Source organism: Drosophila takahashii, chromosome 3L (genome assembly GCF_030179915.1).
Source record: "Drosophila takahashii strain IR98-3 E-12201 chromosome 3L, DtakHiC1v2, whole genome shotgun sequence".
NCBI classification, from domain to species: Eukaryota; Metazoa; Arthropoda; class Insecta; order Diptera; family Drosophilidae; genus Drosophila; species Drosophila takahashii.
Window position 1 is genome coordinate 33,110,900 of NC_091680.1, and position 21,876 is coordinate 33,132,775.

Sequence of the window (21,876 nt, forward strand, 5' to 3'; positions counted from 1 at the left end):
TTACAACAACCTCAACCTTCGCCGATGATACTGCCATCCTAAGTCGGTCTAAATGTCCTCTTAGAGCAACGCAACACCTAGCAGATCACCTCGTGCTTCTAGAACAATGGCTAGCAGACTGGCGCATAAACGTTAACGAACAAAAATGTAAACATGTTACTTTTACCCTAAACAGGCAAACCTGCCCTTCACTATCCCTGAACAACATTATTATGCCACAAACAACTGAACTGACTCACTTGGCGTAAACATATCGAAGCTAAGAGAAATCATTTAAAATTTAATGCCAGCAATCTACATTGGCTTATTAACGCCCGCTCGCCATTAAAATTAGAATACTGAGAACTATAACAGGAGCGCCGTGGTATATACGGAATGAAAATATTCATAAAGATCTAAACATAGGCTTAGTTAAAGACGAACTCGACAAAGCGAAAACAAAGTATAATCTCAAGCTCCAGGCCCATCCTAATGACCTTGCGCGGTCTCTAATCTGGACCACAAGCTATACACGACTCCGGCGAAGAGACCTCCCCACCCAGCAGCAATAGTTAGGGCCGTTATTCCAAAAAAAAACAAAAAAAAATATTAATTTGTAATTAATTAAAATATATAAACTAGATTAAGATTTGCAAACTTGTCGTTAGTCTCTAAGAGAGAAGATTCGATAAATAAAATACCGTTTAAAAAAAAAAAAAAAAAAATTTATTTTCTTTTATTGTGTATCGTAATCAGGGGTTCCTGTACTTGATTTGTAGCATTATGATTATAAATATACAGAATTAATTCAAATTTGGTATACCTGTTTTCAATGTCCGGTTCACTTCCTATGATTCTCAGCTTCTCATTTACCATTTTATAGAATCTTTCTACGTCCGATATACCGTTTTTACTTGTTGTTACTTGAATTTGTACTCCTTCCAAATTTAACCAATTGTGTAAAGCTACACACATAAATGCTGAATCCTTATCTGCTTTGATTTCTTGTGGTTTTCCCATTTCGTTAAATACTTTCATGATAGCTCTTTTAGCTTCTAACCAATCCCTACTTGTGACTTCTACTTAAGTAGCAAATTTTGAGTAAACGTCGATACATGATAAAAATTGTTGGTTACCCACCATATAAAAATCCATGACAAATTTCTCTCTTATATTTTGAATTTCTGGTGTAAGTTCGAATGTCAATTTGGTATTTCTATGTTCCGTTCTAGTCTCTTCTAGTACATTTTCCTCAATATCATCAGTAAACATAATTTTATTTACCTGGCAAATATTTAATCTGATAATCAAATTCGTTTAATTTTATTTTCCACCGTTGTAGTTTCATATTTGGTTCTTTTATATTATTCAGCCAGACTATGGTCGCTTAATATTTGGTATCCCATACGATTGCTAATAGTTCTTTTTCAATAGTCGCGTAATTTATTTCGTGCTCGTTAAGAGTTCTGCTAGCATAACAGATTGGTTTATGATTTTGTGACAGTACTGCTCCTATAGCCATGTTACTTGCGTCCGTTGCTAGAGAAAATTGTTTATTAAAGTCAGAATAAATTGAAATTGGGTCTGAGGTATTTAAAACTTTCATTTTTTCAAATGCTTCTATGTAAGGTTTGTCTTTAGTATTGATTGTGACGCCTTTCTTTAATTTCACTGTCATTGGTTTTACGATATGTGCAAAGTCTGGTATGAATTTTCGATAAAATCCACACAATCCTAGAAATGATTTTATTTCTTTTGCAGATTTTGGTATTGGAAAATTTATAATGGCACTTATCTTTTGTGGATTTGGTTTAATACCTGTACGTGACCTAAAAACTCTGTTTCCTTTTTCATGAATTCACATTTGTCTAGTTGTAATTTTAAATTTGCATCACGTAATTTTTGAAATACCTTTTTCAATGATAAAATGTGTTCTTCCAATGAAGTGGAAAAAATTATAATATCATCTAGATATACCAAACAATCTGTATACATTAAATCTTCTAATAAATTGTTCATACATCTTTGTAAAGTGGCGGGGGCGTTTTTAAGACCAAATGGCATTGTGTGTATTCGTAATGACCGTGTATTGTTGAGAGTGCTGCTTCAGCTATTGATTCTGGTTCCATTTGAATTTGATGGAATCCTTTGGCTAAATCAATGGTAGTGAAATATTGACATCTTCCCAATTTGTCTAATATTTCATCCATTCTGGGTATCGGAAATTTATCATTGATAGTGATCTTATTTAAATTTCTGTAATCCACTAATCATTTTGCCTGATGCATCGCTCTTTTTTTGAACTATCCAAGTGGGTGAACAATAGGGAGATTTTGATTTACGAATTATTCCCTGTTCAATCATTTCATTTATTTATTTATTAACTTCAAAATAAAAACTGTTTATTTTGTTTCAAAGGGTTTTCGGTCGTTGCTTAACCAGTAACCGATTTTTTTGTTTCAAAACGGTTTCGGTTGATCAAAGAACGTTTGAACTGAACGGAGAACAAAAACGGTCTTTCGACCTATACCTATACCTATATACCTATGTGTTTAAATACAGAACATGTTCTATACACCAAAAATTTTTTTTGTTTTTATACCCTTGCAGAGGGTATTATCATTTCAGTCAGAAGTTTGCAACGCAGTGAAGGAGACGTTTTCGACCCCATAAAGTATATATATTCTTGATCAGCATCACAAGACGAGTCGATCTAGCCATGTCCGTCTGTCCGTCTGTCCGTCTGTCCGTCCGTCTGTCCGTCCGTCTGTCCGTCCGTCTGTCTGTTTCTACGCAAACTAGTCTCTCAGTTTTTGAGCTATCGGGACGAAACTTTCGCAAAAGTCTTCTTTCTATTGCAGGTAGTATATATGTCGGAGCCGACCGGATCGGACAACTATATCTTATAGCTCTCATAGGAAGGATCGGAAAAAAAACTTTAAAAAATTCTAGATTCGTTGTTTTTTGAAATAAAAACTTCTACTTTTGGGGATGTTATTTTTTAAATATTTCTGAATTTCGAATTAATTATTTAAAAAATCGGAATACTATATCATATAGCTGCCATAGGAACTATCGGAAAATTAATGGAAAAGTAATAGGAAATAAATTCTAGCTTCTTTGGTTTTTATTGTATTATCTTCTACTCTAGGATATGACTCTTTTTAAATATTTCCGAATTTCAATTTTAATTTGATCAAAATCGGACGACTATATCATATAGCTGCCATAGGCTTTATCAAACAAAATAAAAAACCGCGAGTTCTTCAGAAGATGACGGTCATTATGTATATTTACTCGTATTATACCATCACTTAGAGGCTATATCTTACAAGACTTAAATCCTCGAATTCTTCAGGAGATGATGGCCATTGTATATCTTTACTCGTATAACAGCATCACCAATGGCTTTTTATCATAAAACTTGAAAACAGCGTATTCTTCAAAAACCGCGAGCTCTTCAGAAAATTATGGCCTTTGTATGTCTTTACTCTTATAACAGCATCACCAATGGCGCTTTATCATAAAACTTGAAAACAGCGTATTCTTTAGAAGATAATGGTAACAGTAATTGTAATGCACCTGGTGGTAATAATTAAGTTATTTACCATATATGTATTTTCAAATATATGTTCTATATATTACCTTAAATTTTTAAAGGTGAAAGGCAAAGGAAAGACAGAACTGTCAAAAAAGACCGTTTTTACTGAGTATTTCAAAGTTTTGTTCATCTACTAACAGTTTTTTGGGACCGTTTCATACAAACGGTCCCAAAAATCGGTTTTTTGAAGGACCGAAAAAATTTATTTTCAGTCGAGAACGGTCAACCGAAAACCGAAACAAACTGAAATGAAGGGTTTCGCTCAGACCGAAACCAAATTTTAACATTTTTTTCGGTTTCGTTCAGACCGAGACAGCAAACGAAAAAACGATCAACTGTTTTTTACATGCTCTGCTATTTAACAAGGGATGAAGTCGGTGATAAAATTCAAATCGTTGGGAGACAATTACAACTTAAAAACAAGAGAGAACGCTATAGTCGGGTTGGTGTCCCGACTATCTAATACCCGTCACTCAGCTAAAGGGAGGGCAAACGCTGTACTCGGGTTGGTGTCCCGACTAATAATCGTAACTCAGCCAAAGGGAGTGCGAGGGAGATGGTCCGATTTGAAATATGTCTTCTACATTTCGATAGATATAAATATACACAACAAAATTGCATTTATACATCTCGGAAATATTTAAAGATGTGGTTGCAGGACCCATTTTAAAATCGTTAGTGGGCGATTGTGGGCGTTAGAGGGGGCGTGGCGCTCGGCTGAAATAAACTTGCGCTGCGTAGGAAGCCAAAGAATATGTGTGGAAAATCTCAACCTTCTAGCTTTTGTAGGTTCTGAGATCTCAGCGTTCATACAGACGGACAGACGGACAGACGGACATGGCTATATCGACTCGGCTAGTGACCCTGATCAAGAATATATATACTTTATAGGGTCGGAAACGCTTCCTTCTACCTGTTACATACTTTTGCACGAATCTAATATACCCTTTTACTCTACGAGTAACGGGTATAATATGAAGGATGTTGTTACTGTAAGGTCTGCTTGCTACAAGTTGTTATCGACCAATGAATTATTCATTTTAAAAGAGGTTGTGCTGGCGACGCTGCTTCTTAAAACTAGATTTTGTCATCTAACCCTTGGGAGTTGTGTAGCTCTGGGTTTCACTATTTGTCGAATAAGAAATTGTTAGATAGTGGAAAATCGCGATGAGGAATAGATTGAAGCATGCCAAAATTTTAAACTAATTACAGGATCACTAGACGAGTCGATCTAGCCATGTCCGTCTGTCCGTCCGTTTCTACGCAAACTAGTCTCTCACTTTTCAAGCTATCGGGATAAAACTTTCCCAAAAGTCTTCTTTCTATTGCAGGTAGTATATAAGTCGGAACGAGCCGGATCGGACAACTATATCATATAGCTCTCATAGGAACAATCGGGGAAAAAAATTAAAAAAATATATATCTTGGGTGTTTTTGAACCTATAACATCCTACTTTTGGAAATGTCATTTTTTATCTAATTCTGAATTTCGAATAAAATTTTTTCAAAATAGGACGACTATATCATATAGCTGCCATAGGAACGATCGGAAAATTAATGGGAATATAATAGGAAATAAATTATTGCTTCGTTGGTTTTTATTGTATTCTCTTCTACTCTAGGATATAACTCTTTTCAAATATTTTCGAATTTCGATTTTAATTTTATCAAAATCGAACTACTATATCATATAACTGGAATTGAAACGAACGCAAAATTATTGAGAAATAATAGGAAAATTAACATTTTTGCGATTTGTAAATTAATAGGAATTATCTGCAAGGGTATATAAGCTTCGGCTGGCCGAAGCTAGCTTCCTTTCTTGTTTCTAATAAAACTTATAACTGTTACGGTCTCTGCTTTAAAGTTTGTTACGCGATTTTCAGATTCATCTAAATGCCGTAGTCTTGATTTTATACTTTGACAGTATTTTAAAAAGTATCTTAATCACTTTCCCGAGCTATTTAACAGAGCATGTAAAAAACAGTTGACTATTTCTAGCTGTCTCAAAATAACTCTCACTTTGGGACCCTTTGAGCAAATAGTCACATAGAAACTGTTTATTTCCTTTCAAAGGGTTTTCGGTCTTTGGTCAACCAGTAACCGATTTTTTTGTTTCAAAACGGTTTCGGTTGATCAAAGACCGTTTAAACTGAACGGAGAAAAAAAAACGGTCTTTTGACTTTTTATACCTATGTGTTTAAACACAGATGATGTTCTATACTCCAAAAATGTTGATTTTTTTTTCCAAATATTTTAAACCTAATTACATGTTTTAAATTTGATTTTTAAAAATAGCTCCATTTTTTATTTATAAAAATCTTAAACATAGATTATTTGAAATTTTATTGTGTCTTAAGCTTGTACGCGAAGTACAGAACTGTAGCAGACCAATATTTTCAGTTATATTTTTACCTAATGTAAAAAATAAAAAAAAGAGAATTCTTCAGAAGATTATGTAAGATGAAGATGATTTACTCGGATAATACTATCTCTTAGACGCTTTATTAAAAAAAATAAAAAACCGCAAGCTCTTCAGAAGATGATGGTCATTATGTATATTTACCCGTATAACACCATCCCTTAGAGACTATATCTTACAAGACTTAAATCCGAGAATTCTTCAGCAGATGATTGTCATTGTATATCTTTACTCGTATAATAGCATCACCAATGGCGCTTTATCATAAAACTTGAAAACATCGTATTTTTTAGAAACCGCGAGTTCTTCAGAAGACGATGGCCATTGTATATATTTACTCGTATAACATCACTTAAAGGCTTTATCTTACAAGACTTAAATCCACGAATTCTTCAGGAGATGATGGCCATTGTATATCTTTACTCGTATAACAGCATCACCAATGGCGCTTTATCATTAAACTTGAAAACAGCGTATTCTTTAGAAGATAATGGTAACAGTAATTGTAATGCATCTGGTGCTAATATTTGAGTTATTTACCATATATGTATTTTCAAATAAATGTTCTATATATTAACTTAAATTTTTAAAGGTGTAAGGCAAAGGAAAGGCAGAACTGAAGAGAAAAACCGTTTTTACTGAGCATTTCAAAGCTTTGTTCATCTACTAACAGTTTTTTGGGACGGTTTCATACAAACGGTCCCAAAAATCGGTTTTTTGAAGGACCGAAAAAATTTATTTTCAGTCGAGAACGGTCAACCGAAAACCGAAACAAACTGAAATGAAGGATTTCGCTTATATATTTTTATTATAAAGTAATGTATCTCCTAACGTCACTGTCTCTTCTTCGTAATTTATTTTTGCTTTACTTGCTTTCAAATAACCTCTACCTATAAAAAGGTCATAATTTTCAAAAAAATTATTTAAATAAAATTTTTGTTTAACTGGACAGATTTTACATACTTTTATTTAATTCCATTGACCCATTTATTGTGAATACTTTTAATTTTTCATCTTGTTCCTCATTATTTCCAAAATTCTGCGTCATTATTTTGATAGATGACCCTGTATCTATCATAGCTCTAAGAAGTTTTCCTTTAATCATTACTCTGACATATGGGCAACACTTTCTTTATCTGAGGCAGTTTGCTGAAAATTTATGTCCATTCTATTCTGTGCACTGTCACTCTCTCTTTGTCTTTTAACAGGTGTATTCGGAGAATTATTGGAAGTTGATGTTTGGAAATTTAAGGGGTTTTGGGCCCTACCTTGATCTAAGTTCCTCCTACACTCTTGATTATTTCCCTGATTTTGAGGGGGAATTTGATTTCTATTTGGTGAACTTTGTGAAGTTGTTGAATTTGAATTATTATTATTCCTTGTTGTTTCTTGGATAACTATAAGAGTGGGAATTGTTCCTTTGATAACAATAATTTTGATGTGTATTTCCCGAATTCCTTCGACTGTTGTTGCGCCTGGGCTTATAATTATCAAAAGGGTCTGCATCCCAGTGACCTAGAATCATTGATGCTTCTTTTAGATTGGCAATTGTTGTTATCTCTTTTTTGGACAAGGAAGTATACAATCTATCAGGAAGTTTCCTTTCGATACAATCCCTAATTGTTTTGATTAAGGAACTTGTGTAAATTAGCCTATCTGTTGGATCTGATTCTAGTTCTAACTTATTGTGTACATTTGATGATCTGGATTTTAGTTCGTTTACGAACTTACTGATGCTTCCTTGGTCTGGGGTGTCACAAACGTGCTGTACGATGTCATCGTATGGCATGTGATCCTTGAAAGCTTTAATTAGGGCCACTTTTGCTGTTCCCCATGTATTCGAATTTTCCTCCTCGATGACTGCTTGCGCGGAATCGACGATGGTCCTCTCAATGGCTCCATAGATGATGTGGGTTTGGCGAACATCTTGAGTAGGGTAAAGTTGCAGTAAGTACTCTACTCTGGCAATATAGCAACTTAATTACGATGGGTTTCCGTCGAAATAAGGTAGCTCTTTGATTTGTCCGATTAGCTGATTCAGATGAAGCTCAGACAACTGCGGTAGCACTGGTGGGTTTGCCATGTTTAATGTTTTTATATTTTTTTTTCAATATTGACACTTTTTAAATTTCAAGCGCGTATTGGCCGAATTGGATTTTAATTTTAGTTTCTGCGTGCGAAAATTACACATAGATTCTTTAGCGGATTTCGATATTTGTCGTTTTGTATATTCACGGATTTTTCGCTGATCAGGACAAACTAGTCGTATAGTAATATCCTTTAGTTGATCAGTACCGATGACTTTTAAAATGACTTCAAGATCCTAAAATGTTTGCACCATAATATTAATATAAAAAAAAAATTTAATTAATTTAATTTTAAACTGGTTACAATATTTTTTTATTTGGAATAACACTGACTGTCTTTAGACAAGTCTCAAACTGAACTCGCTTCTTAACTTTGGATTGTTGATTGATAATGCACCTGCGACTCAATCCGATTGTTTAGTCTAAATCTATTGGGGATTCTTTCTCATGGTAATTTTCCATTGAGGGTCCGAAAAGTGCGGGAACGAACTGATAACGTAATATGATTCGTTCTGGATGTTTAGTCTAAAGCTTGTGTTGATTAGATTAGATATTGGCTGGTTGGCGTACTAAGGTTATCTGAAGGGTGGATTCTGGGATGGTGTATGTGTGTGTAAGTGTGTGGGCGATGGACATGTTCATAGAGTTATGTGGAACTATGGATATGTCACTATATCCTAGCAGCCACTCTTAGAAATGAACCCCATTTATATATTAAAGTAAAGTATCTTTTGTCCAAAGTGAATTCGCCTATTGCTATAAATTATCTATAACTTTTATATATTGAGACCTTCCGTCTGGACTTTTCCCCACCTATACATTGTACCAAAGTAGAAAAAGCCATAGTTTGTGCCACGGTACCCAAGACTACCGTTTATTCTGAAAACTTCTCCAATGAATTTCTTGGTGAGGTTAGTACCTATGTCATCCGTCTGATGAACTAATTAGAAATATAATACAATAATTGAAAAACACATGAATACATTATCTAGCTATTTTTAATTATATCTTTGCATAAGTTTACTTTTTATAATGAAACATTTAGGGTATTCAATTGCGTTGCTAAAGTGTCAACTTTGTAAGTTTGTCAGACGAGAATTGTGAACGCTATATATTTTAAAATATCGTTGCAGGAAATTGATGTACAATAGAAAGCCAACTTTTAAATTTTTGTATTGCTTACTCGTTCAAAAATATAGAGCTGTAAATGTAAAGGCTTTGAAATTTTCTGTCATTTAAAATAAATCTCTTTTACGTGTGTAAAATATATGGGCAATAGGGCGGGTCTATTTGTATGGGGCCGAAAAAAGTGATGAATTTAGCCGAGTGCAACGCCCCCTCTAACGCCCACAATCGCCCACTAACGATTTTAAAATGTGTCTGGCGCCCATACCCTTAAAGATTTCCGAGAAGTATGAATGCAATGTTGTTGTGTATATTTATACCTATCAAAGTGCAGAAGACATTTTTCAAATCGGATCATTAATTAAAAAGTTATGCGCAATCAAAAAAAGGTTATATATCCATCTCCCTCGCACTCCCTTTAGCCGAGTGACGGGTATTAGATAGTCGGGACACGAACCCGACTATAGCGTTCTCTCTTGTTTTTGACTATGTTTTCTAGAATTTGTTTCTGCCTTAAAAAAAATCCTAAAATTATTTTAATTATGGGGTTTGAAAGATAAAGGGTGTACCATGCATCCATTTGCCTCTGAGAGCTCCGCAAAGTTGGCCAATTTCAGCATTTTTCGAACTTTGAGGTCCTTTTGCTAAGAATCCTTGCGTCGAGGAAGTTTTTGGAAAACGCAGTTTAACTTATGAATTCGTAACGAATCCAAAAATATAGCATCCATCGAGGTAAATTTAAAAAGCACTAAAAATGCTGCACAGTGTTATTAATCAATAAACGAATTTTACAATGTAACCTTTTGAGAGAAAAACAAGAGAGAACGCTATAGTCGGGTGCCCCGACTATCAGATACCCGTTACTCAGCTAAAGGAAGTGCGAGGGAGATGGAGATAGAAAACTTTGATGGGGCATAACTTTTTAACGAATGGTCCGATTTGAAAAATTTCTTCTACCTTTCGATAGGTATTGATGAACACCATAACACTGCATTTTAATTTTTTAAAATCTTGAAAGGTGTACACAGAAAAAAATATGACAAAATATCAAATTTATATTTGTTGGTTAAATTGATCTTTTTTAAGGATCAAGTTTCGTCATATCATTCTAACATGAAAAAATATTATTTTGATCTTATTTCATATTAATTTTTGAAAAAAAATACTGAATTCGGTATTTAAAACAAGTATATTTACAATTTATATGAAATCGTATGACTTTGATATGAAAAAATATCAAATGTCGTTTCGAATTTAGTTCGAAAGGGAGAAATAGTGTTCCACAGTTTACAACACTGTACCAATGTGAGATTGTGCAGCACTGCAAAAACAGCTGGCCCAACTTTGACACCAAAAATATTCGAGAACAAGGTGTTTTTATTGTCAAATGAAATCAATTTATTTTTTTATTGAGTGCTAAGTCGAAACATTACAAAGTTGTGGTGATTTTAACTTTGCCGTCGAGTTAGCACACAATTTAAAGACATTTCGGTTCTGAATGTGCGTGTGTGTGTGTGCCGGCCGCAGTTTTACGTTGTGTGTGTCACAGGCAAAACTAAAATAATAAAATATTGAAGATTTTGCTGGCCCACCTATACATATGTACACCGACTCAAAAAAATGTGAAATGATTAGAATTAAATTGTTTTAAAATAAAATAAAAATTTCTGTTTTACTGGGGGGTACTAATATACACGAAATAATATCATTTTGATGAACAAAATTGATATAAAAAATATCATTTTGATGACAAAAATTGATATAAAAAATATCATTTTGATGACCAAAAAGTTCAAATGTTATTTTAAACACTAATCTTTCTTAAGATTGAATTGATATTTAAAAATATCAACTTGATATTCTCGAAAATATCAACTTGATATGTTTGAAATATCAATCTTGCATTAATTAATATCGGCCCAAATTTGATATGAAATAATGTTAACTTGAGTGCAATTTCATATCAATTTTTTTTTCTGTGTAGGCGCAGACGCCTTTTAAAATCCTTGTGGGCGATTGTGGGCGTTACAGGGGGCGTGGCCCTCGGCTGAAATAAACTTGCGCTGCGTAGGAAGCCAAAGAATATGTGTGGGAAATCCCAACTTTCTAGCTTTTGTAGTTTCCAAAATCTCAGCGTTCATACAGACGGACAGACAGACAGACGGACATGGCTATATCGACTCGGCTAGTGATCCTGATCAAGAATATATATACTTTATAGGGTCGGAAAAGCCTCCTTCTCCCTGTTACATACTTTTGCACGAATACAATATACCCTTTTACTCAACGAGTAACGGGTATAAATAGTGGTTTCAAATTCAGTAATATATCTGTGCTGGCTACTATGATACTTTTCACGCAAAACCCAATATTTTTCATTCGCGTTTGGGAGGGGGTCAAACGTCATTTTAGACCGCAAGTTTGTTTGCCAATATTGCTTAGAATCCTTTAAAGATTACGTTCCCCCTAAACGATTCCTAGTGCCAAAAGAAAAGAAGTACTGGAAGATGGTTTTTTTCACCAGCATAGCGTACGAACGTCGCGTGCGACAGCAGAGAATTGCCCATGTCTGCATAAAACAACCCAAAATGCCACGTAAAAGTGTAAGGGATGTAATGCTTGAATGGATCATAAACAATGCTGTGCTTGATATCGAAATGACTGAAGGTATAGGTAAAAGTGCTATACATTACACTGTGCAGCATTTTTAGTGCTTTTTAAATTTACCTTGATGGATGCTATATTTTTGGATTCGTTACGAATTCCCAAGTTAAACTGCGTTTTCCAAAAAGTTCCCCGACGCAAGGATTCTTAGCAAAAGGACCTCAAAGTTCGAAAAATGCTGAAATTGGCCAACTTTGCGGAGCTCTCAGAGGCAAATGGATGCATGGTTTGATTCGATGTTAAAGTTTTTCAAAAGATACGCCCTTTATCTTTTAAACCCCATACTTTAAAAATTTTTAAGATTTTTTTTAAGGCAGAAACAAATTCTAGAAAACATAGTCAAAAAACATAAAAGTATACAGCTGCGGTCAAAATGGTAGTAGTGTTGCCGCCCTGTGTATTTAAAAGTTTGTTGTTGTAATTGATCTTTTACTGGTAATATTGTATTGATTATAATTTTACTATTAGACTAATTGGATAAGAAAAAATTACAACATCAAACTTTTAAAAACACAAGGCGGCAACACTGCTACTATTTTGACCGCAGCTGTATGTTTTTCAGTTTTTTGACTATGTTTTTTTGGAATTTATTTCTGCCTTAAAAAAATCCTAAAATTATTTTATGTATGGGGTTTGAAAGATAAAGGGTGTATCTTTTAAAAAACTTTAACTTCGAACCAAGCCATGCATCCATTTGCCTCTGAGAGCTCCGCAAAGTTGGTTAATTTCAGCATTTTTCGAACTTTGAGGTCCTTTTGCTAAGAATCCTTGCGTCGGGGAACTCTTTGGTAAACGCAGTTTAACTTGGGAATTCGTAACGAATCCAAAAATATAGCATTCATCGAGGTTAATTTTTGATGCTGCATAGTGTTATTGGCGAAAATAAATTAAAACCGTTATAGATGCTATTCCGAGGGATTAAGTGGATGAAGAAATGATGAAATAATGGAGACCCTTAGTTATGATATGAGTCTTATTCAGTCGTTTCGTCGAGAAGACTTTTTTGGATTAAAAAATCCCATGATTGGCGAGAGAGCATTCTGAGCTTTTTTAGTAATGAACGGCTTAAACAAATGTTCAGGGTGTCCAAGGATCAGTTTTTGATGTTGTTGGATCTAATAAGAAACAAGAGAGAACGGACTGTGTCCCGACTATCTAATATACGTCACTCGGCTAAAGGGAGTGCGAGGGAGATGGATATATAACATTTTTTGATTTCGTATAACTTTTTAATGAATGGTCTGATTATTTTCATTTCGATGGGTATAAATATACACAACAAAAATCCTTAATCTTTAAAGGTGTGGGCGCCAGACACATTTTAAAATCGTTAGTGGGCGTTAGAGGGGAAAATAAACTTGCGCTGCGTAGGAAGCCCAAGAATATGTGTGTATGTATGTATGTATGTGTATGTAATCAACCTTCTAGCTTTTGTAGTTTCCGAGATCTTAGCGTTCATACGGAGACATAGAATATCGATCGTATTTAATAGTACTTTAAATAGTATTTTAAATAGTTTAAAATAGCTCTGAAAACATGAAATGGTACCCTCAATAGTTGTCCCAGAATCTTCCTCCTCTATTCCTGCTCCTGTTGACTTACAAAAGTCTTCCGCCTTTCGCCAAGACATCTTCAAATTTCGCACGTTAAAACGGACACTGTTCCAAGTGACGTCAATTTCTGTAGCCTCCAACAACTTCTTGTAATACATCTGGGGCGTTTAGGCTTAAATATTAGCTACAATTATAACTCCTCAACATTTTTGTGCTCCAACATATAGCCTAGGACTTTATTAACTTCGCTCTCTGACCATCGCTTAGTTTCGACCTCCCTGGTACGCTTTCAAGAGGGTTTTTCTTCCATTGAAATTATTCTTCAATTATTTTGATTTATAAAAGACAAATTTTTTTCTCTTGCATTTAAAAATCAAATTTGTTTCTTATGCCCTCTGCTCATTATGGACGCGTCGCGTTTGCATCCATTTACCGTTTAACGCGCCCAAATCCCATACAAAACTTGTAGGCGAGGGGTGAGGAGGGGAGGGTGGAAATTTGTCGCGTTACAGGGCTGGAAAGTGAAATTTGTGGTATATTTAAGCAGTATTAACCAGGCATGAACATTTTTCTGGACCCGAAACTGATAAGAGGCTGATAAGAAGCGGGAAATATTAAAACCATTTATTGTTGATATTTACATGAACTTTATTTCGTATAGATTGGTATTTGATATATGATATATGCCAAATGATCTGGCAATAGTTCAGAATTCCGAGGATGATCCAAGCGCATAAAGAGCAGTAGCAGTTCGTTTATCCAATGGAATGGCTCGGCTAGAAAGGATCGGAAGCGAAATATTGGTCGTTGCAGCGCAGCCACATGGGCTTTCCCGTCTCCATGATCTTGACGTTTGCTTCGCGTGCGCCATTCGTCCATTAAGGCGACCTCCTGGTTAGACCGTAGATGGCCATTCTATATTCAAATGACACACGTTGACAGGCGACTGCTGGAAATGGGCACAATGTTCTTGTAGGCATTTCTGCCCCGTATCAGATTCTGTTTAGTGACGTGCCGCCGCAGAAGCTACTGCTGTCGCAGGTCGTGTCAAAGAATTAATTAAATGACTGTTCAGATCTATATATATGAACGCCTTCTGCAGCAGATCCTTTTGCTTTCTGCCGTAATAAATGCTCAAGCAGCGTAACGTGGGATGTTGTTGCTTTCATCATTGCAGCAATGTTTCCACGCTGTTCAAATGCTGTTCTGCGATTACAATTATCAATAACAAATTATTTAAATCCATTGTTTACTTCAGCTCGCAAATGACAATAGCACAACAGCTGTCAGACGCGTTTGCCAATGGAAACACCTCACGTCCGCCTATCGCGTTGCCAATCGAAAATACACAAAAATACCGAAAAAACCGCATAGTGGAAAAATGCCTTTAGCTTACACTGTCATTATCATGGATTCAAACCCAACTTTTCGGTATATTTTTAGTATTTTAGCTTAAATTCCTACCCATTATTAACCCCCTATTTTTACACAAGTTCAACGGATTTGTATACATAGGCTGGGGTGTTGTAGGCCTAGCAAACTATTTTGTATGGAAATTGTTGTTGGAACAAACTTACACTTTTCACTTTACAACGTTTGCAACGCAATTGAATACCCTAATTGACTTTTCAGCGGCGAGTATCAGCCTTGTGTTTGTATAAACAATCACAAGAGCCCTCAGAGCAACGTTTGTAGTCCGCAATTTGCTGACGTGTGCACCTTGTACTGGTGGTAAATTCGATATTATCCGCTAACAAACTTTGTTGGTCAATTACGATTAAATTTATATGTATCCCCAAAAATAATATTACTCATAAATGACACTAGCCAATATTTTATTAAATAAAATTATAATGTGAAAACGAACTTAAAATCATGAAGTGCTAAGTTTTCAGAAGGGACAACCTTGACGGACAACCTTGACAATAGGGGATCGTATTGCGCGGCCCGCGACGATCCATTTGGCACACGAATGTGTGAAGGGGAGGGAATGTGGCCGAAACATTGCCCGATCGTGTTACGATCAAGCAAAAGCTTAGCTAATGATGACCGACGGACTTTACGACTTTTACTAATTTTCAGGCATCTTTAATATTTATTCTCGTTATGTAAGACACGGTTGCCACTTCAAAATTTTTTTATGAGCCAAAAAAATATTAAAAATGAGCACATATGTCGGAGCGAGCCGGATCGGACCACTATATCTTAAGGCTCCCATAGGAATATTCAAACAAATATAAGAAAATTCATTGTAACTTTGTAGGAAGTAGGCGTTTTGATTCTTGACTACTTAAAAACTAAATTTAAATAAATAGAAACGCTGAATCTGGAATCCCTGGAACTGCGCCGAGTAAGCATTCTTTAATCTACAAGGGTATATAAGCTTCGGCTGGCCGAAGGTAGCTTCCCTTCTTGTTTTTTTTAAATTTGTTTTCAGTTTGCTAAAAAACGTCAATTTTGAAAAAGCACCCTCTCATTAAGAATCTGTATCATCGGTTGACGTAATCCGATTGACTTCGTGCCTTTTGCATCAATTCCTATTAAACCTCTTCTATAAAAAAAAAATTTCAAAATAAGTTTTTAATTCCTTAAAAATAAAAACAAATTAATATATCCATTTTTTTAACAAGGTTTCGACTTTTTTCCTATTTCATAGAAGCAAGTTGGGCTAATCTCTCACTTTTATCGGATCCTTGTGGAATTCATGTTTTCTCATCGTTTACTAGTCCTTTAAAAAAAAATATTTAAAAATGTTAAATAAATTACATAATACCAAAAAATAATAAATAAAAAAATTTTAAAATTATTGTTTATTAAATGGAGGGTTAAATAAATAATTGTAGTTTTTTAATAGATAAAAAATGACTTTTTCTTTTTGTCATTCACAAAGGGTCAGAACACTTAAAACTTAACTTTTAGTCATTAAAAATTGTTAAAGGACTAGTAAACGATGAGAAAACATGAATTCTTGTTCCTTGTTCTTGGGCCTTGTTCAAAAAAAACTATATTTTAAAAACTAATAAATGTTAAGTTAAAAAAAATTTTCTTTTTTTTGGGGAACCCGTTAAAAAAATTGTTTAAATCTTATTTTTTTTTGTTTTTAAAAAAATAATAACTTAATTATACCCGTTACTCGTAGAGTAAAAGGGTATATTGTATTCGTGCAAAAGTATGTAACAGGGAGAAGGAAGCGTTTCCGACCCTATAAAGTATATATATTCTTGATAGGGGTCACTAGCCGAGTCGATATAGTCGATATATTCTTGGGCTTTTTACGCAGCGCAATTTTAGCCGAGTGCCACGCCCCCTCTAACGCCCACAATCGCCCAATAACGATTTTAAAATGTGTCGGGTGCGCATACCTTTAAAGATTTCCGAAAAGTATAAATGCAATTTTGTTGTGTATATTTATACCTATCATTTTTCAAATCGGATCATTAATTAAAAAGTTATGCGCAATCAAAAAAAGGTTATATATCCATCTCCCTCGCACTCCCTTTAGCCGAGTGACGGGTATTAGATAGTCGGGACACGAACCCGACTATAGCTTTCTCTCTTGTTTTTTTTTAAAGAAGAGGTTTTTAAGGAACTAATGCAAAAGACACGAAGTCAATCGGATTACTACTACCGGAGACACAGATTTTCAATGAAAGGGTACTTTTTCAAAACTGACGTTTTTTAGCAAACTAAAACAAATTCAAAAAAAATTTTGTTTTTTCGGCCAAATCCTGATACACGTGCTTACTTATTTTCCGAATAGTACACATAAAACTAAAACAAATTCAAAAAAAAATTTTGTTTTTTCGGCCAAATCCTGATACACGTGCTTACTTATTTTCCGAATAGTACACATAAAAAAAGTTTCAGGCAAATCAAAAATGTGACCCAAGAAAAGGGTTTCGGTTTGTAAAAGAACCGCCCATATACCAAATTACCATACCAGCGAAACAATTTTGTTTCGATCTGGCACTTTTGGGCTTCAAGCATTAATCACTTTTAAAATTGCAAAAAATATGCATTCTTAAAAAAAATGATTCGTCTTTTTCAAGTTTAAAATAATTGTCGCTTTTAGCAAAAAAGAGCCATATTCAATAAAAATGGGCCATAGGGCCAACGCGAAAAAAAAGAGCCAAATCTGGCAACAGTGGGCATAATACAAAAGAAGCTTACCTTTCGATTAATTCTGTCAATTTGACGGTTTTGATTTTCCAGCTCAGAACCCATATCCAAAGCCATGTTACGGAGGTTTCCTATCATTGTGTTTACTTGGCCCATGTTTTCTTCCATTTCATCCTCTCTAGCATCATTCGTTATCCTAAATAGAAAATGTATTTTTTATGTTCATAGTTTTTTTTCTAAAGATATATGTATGAAGATATTAAACAGATTATAGTCTAGATTATAAAACAAGAGGGAGCGATATAGTCGAGAACTTCGACTATTAGATATCCGTTACTCACCTAAGGGGAATGAGAGGGAGATGGAGATATGCAGCGGCCATTTCATATTTTGTTCATAACTTTTTAATGGATTGTTCGATTTGGATTGTTCGATTTAATGGATTTCGATAGGTATTAATAAATGCAAGAAAATGGCATTTAAGCTTTTACAAAATCTGTAAGGATGTGGGCGCCAGGCTTTTTTAAAACTTGCGCTGCGTAGTGTTATTTTCAGTGTGGGTTTCGAAAGTTAGCGAATTTCTTAAAGAATTTCACTAGTGTTTGTAGAATCACTTTTTATTGTTTTATAATTTTAGGTTGCCCCTAGAACATAATCTAGTGACAGTAGGCCGCTAAACCAACACTTGAATTGGGTTAACTCGGAAATGTTGAATACACAAGTATTGCTTGAGTACTGATTTTATTTGAGAATATCTGGGGTTTATATACATGATTTCAGAGTCAAGGGGGCCACCATGGCGAAAGTATCGCATGGGGGTTTGTTAGTTATAAATACATTGCATCACTTAGGTTCTAAGATATACAGAAATACAAAGTCATACAATTTGTCTCCCATGCAAGGGATTAATAGGCTAGGGTTAGTAAAAATAGAATGCTGGAATGGCAGGTAGCGGGGTTTGAGCTGGCGCTGGCTGTGGCTGCTGTTGACATCTTAGGGACTCAAGTGCAGGCGCTAACATACTCCCGACCGTTGAACAGGTGTTCAACATCATCCAATGTTGATCTCAAAGGCGTCGGACGAAGGCATCAGATGGTGCATCCTTGATGAGCTGAGTAACCGAGGTTGTTCTGCTAGTTCGATGTCCTTTGAAGATGATGACGTTTGTGGAGGTGTCTTCTTTTGGAATCGTTTCCACAAGTTAACGACTATGACTCCGAGTGACAAAAACAAGGCAACATAGGCACTTATGTGGTGGTGTGGTAGATCAATGATCTCTGTTGGCATTTTTATTTTGAGCCTGGGAAGTAATTCCTTACTAAGATCATTTAGCTCATTATAACTCAACTTCAATGAATTATTTAAATTTGAAATCTTAGTATCCGCTGCAGACGATTGATTTAAATTGCCAAATCGAGCATATGACAATTTCATCGCTCCTGTTGTCGTCACTTGATGGCCAATCACACTAAGAATTGAGTTTAGTAGAGTGCACTTTGGGTCCAAAACTAGAAGTCCAGTATTATCAATATTAATGGTTGATAATTGATCGCCACATACTGCAGAGAGCTCCATTGGTGCTTGCACTGAGAAAATCCATTGATTTTTGGCCTTTAGTCTTTGCCATGAAAGGGATTTCGTAGATGTCACAGTTTGTCATAGTGACGACGATTTGTTATTAAACAATTGAAATTCGCAGTGATTGTCAATTGAAAAGAATGACATAAGATGACATAATCCTTTACAACCTTTGCTTCTGCTTTCATCAACTTGTACAATTGTAACACATCGTCCTTAATCATGGGAAGCATTTTTCCTTGAGGCATATGAGTTTTAAGTTTATGTATATGGGCACTTCCAGCAAAACGTCCACCAAGCCAAAAAACTTGAAACTTGAAAAAAACATATTTCCACATGATTTTTCCGCCATATTAGTTTCTAATAAGTTGGATCCTGAGATAAACTAAAAATTTGTAGTATAGTTTCATTATTTTTATTACAAACCCCAAAAATATACACAAAAGTTAGTTTTTGGCCATTTTTTTGTTATTTTTTGGACCTGTCTTCTGTTGTTAATTTATCCTATAGAAATGCTAATATGTGACATTTTTCTGTACTGAATGCTTCATTTACATGTTAAACTATTAATTTAAAAGCAAAACATAAAGCAATTGAGGGATAGAGGTAAAGAAATCCACTTTACAAAACAGTCGGAAAAAATGTCCCGAGCGAATGTGCTTGAAACTGCATAAAAAAACAACGGAAAACAATTTTTGAGTAAAACCAAAACCATTTCACAGCGACATGTTTGAACAACATTCTAAAAAAATTGGCATTCAAATATTCCATCAGAATTCGCTAATTTCTGGTGTTGAATGAACTTCCCCGAAATCCACTTCTATTTTTGTCCCGAGCGAATACGGCAGTTTTTTAACGATATCTTAAAAACTAAAAGTGGTACAAAATCAAGATTTTTACAAAAAATAGAGCTTCGGGAGAGTGAAAGGAAATGCCCATAATTAAAATTAAAATCAATTTTGTTACAATTTTTTTTCAACTTTAAAGGTGTGCAAATGTCCCGAGCGACATTTTGGAAGTGCCCATATGCTCTTGAAGTTGCTTTGGCGATACGAGCAGCGGACTTATTTCATTGTGATGAACATTTGTCAACACATGGGAAATTTCTGACTGGACTCTTTGAATACTGGCCGCCAATACACTCAATTGATTGGTTAGTGCTATATACCATTGAAAGGTTTTTAACGAATCAAGTCGCGCGTTGGTTAAATCCACTCTTTGCTGGTTCATGATTCTGATTCTTCTGTCAATGGCGGCCTCATCTCTTTTCATTATATTTATGGTGGAATCAATTATTGATGTTTGATTCTTCACCAATTCCAAGAGATAATCTTCATTCGTTTTGACCTTTTCAATGGTCAACGACATCTTTTTGGCATACTCCGTGTCCAATACTCCAAAGAGACTGCTGGCGATATTTCCAACAATGTTCAGCGGCGAGCGTCTATTCCTGGACATATGGAGTAACTCATTCTCAGTTCGGATTTCCTCGTCGACGTGTTGAAAATGCATGTATAACGCAGCACATGCTTGTACTGGTTGTATGTGAGAACACATTTGGCCGACCTTTATCCTTCCAAGGTAAAATGTTTTTACGTCCTCCAAATAAGGTTTTAAATCGTAATATGCGATAATTGTCCAATCAGCAGTTTTCAGTTGAGTTGTCCCAAGTTTTTCGTAGTAAATTCCAGGTTTTGATCCCAACCTGGTTATATTTATTGGACTTGCCGCAGCTAGTGGTAGCAGCAGTAGAAGGATTAGCAAGGGCATTGACAGGAGGGGAAGGGTTATGCCTTTGCGCCTTTTTGGTTCCTGATCATCCTTCTCATCCTTCTCATCCTTTTCATCTTCGTCATTTATATCCTTACGTTTTTCTCCTGGATCCTCTTGACGAAAAAGTGGAGCAAGATTATGAATCGCTCTTTTGAATACACCTTTTGGAGTGTCAACCTCTACAACTCGTACATATCCATCTGGGCCTGGAAGGAGCCTTAAAATCCGTCCGATGGGCCAAAAAAACATAGGCACATTGTCTTCTTTTAGAATTACCATCATGCCCTCTTTTACGTTTTCATATGCTTTTTTCCATTTAGGATGTTGTTGAAGACTTGTTAAGTATTCACTGGACCATTGCATCCAAAATGTGTGCTTCAGTGACTGCACCTGATCCCACTGTGCAGATAGGGATTTTATTTTAAATGGCTCGGGATCTGGTTGTGCTACAAGTGGCTCTCCAATCAGGAAATGACCAGGTGTAACGAACGTCAGATCCTTTGGATCATCAGAAATTGGAGTTAGTGGTCGGGAATTTAACACAGCTTCGACATTTGTTATAACTGTGCCTTACTGCTCAAACGTGAGCTCAGCAGTGGTCACCTTTTTCAACAATAATGTTTTTGCTGACTTTACTGCTGCTTCCCATAACCCACCAAAGTGAGGTGCTCTTGGCGGAATGAATTTAAATTGAATTCCTTTTGTGTTACATAGCTGCACTATGGAGTTCTTAGCTTCCTGAGAGTGTATAGTTTCCTTCAATTCCATTAGCTGGTTGTTGGCTCCTACAAAGTTTGTAGCATTGTCGCAGTATAAAGTTTTGCACCTTCCACGACGGCTTATGAACCTTTGTAGCGCTCCAAGAAATGCTGCAGTTGTTAAATCTCCAACGACTTCCAGATGTACCGCCTTCGTCGCAAAACATACAAATACGGCTATGTATGCTTTATCAGGTCGCTTGCCTCGGACCTTGTG

At 35.4% G+C, this 21,876-nt stretch overlaps 1 protein-coding gene across 2 annotated transcripts in view; it reads right to left on the minus strand.

Annotated features, from left to right (window-relative positions):
- Nucleotides 1–21,876, minus strand: part of Snap25 (Synaptosomal-associated protein 25kDa) — a 510,490-nt gene that overhangs the window by 70,757 nt on the left and 417,857 nt on the right. For both annotated transcript variants that reach the window (XM_044392595.2, XM_044392594.2), the window contains exon 7: nt 17,602–17,746. In XM_044392595.2, coding sequence (XP_044248530.1) covers nt 17,602–17,746 — 145 coding nt within the window. The remainder of the gene's footprint in view (nt 1–17,601; nt 17,747–21,876) is intronic.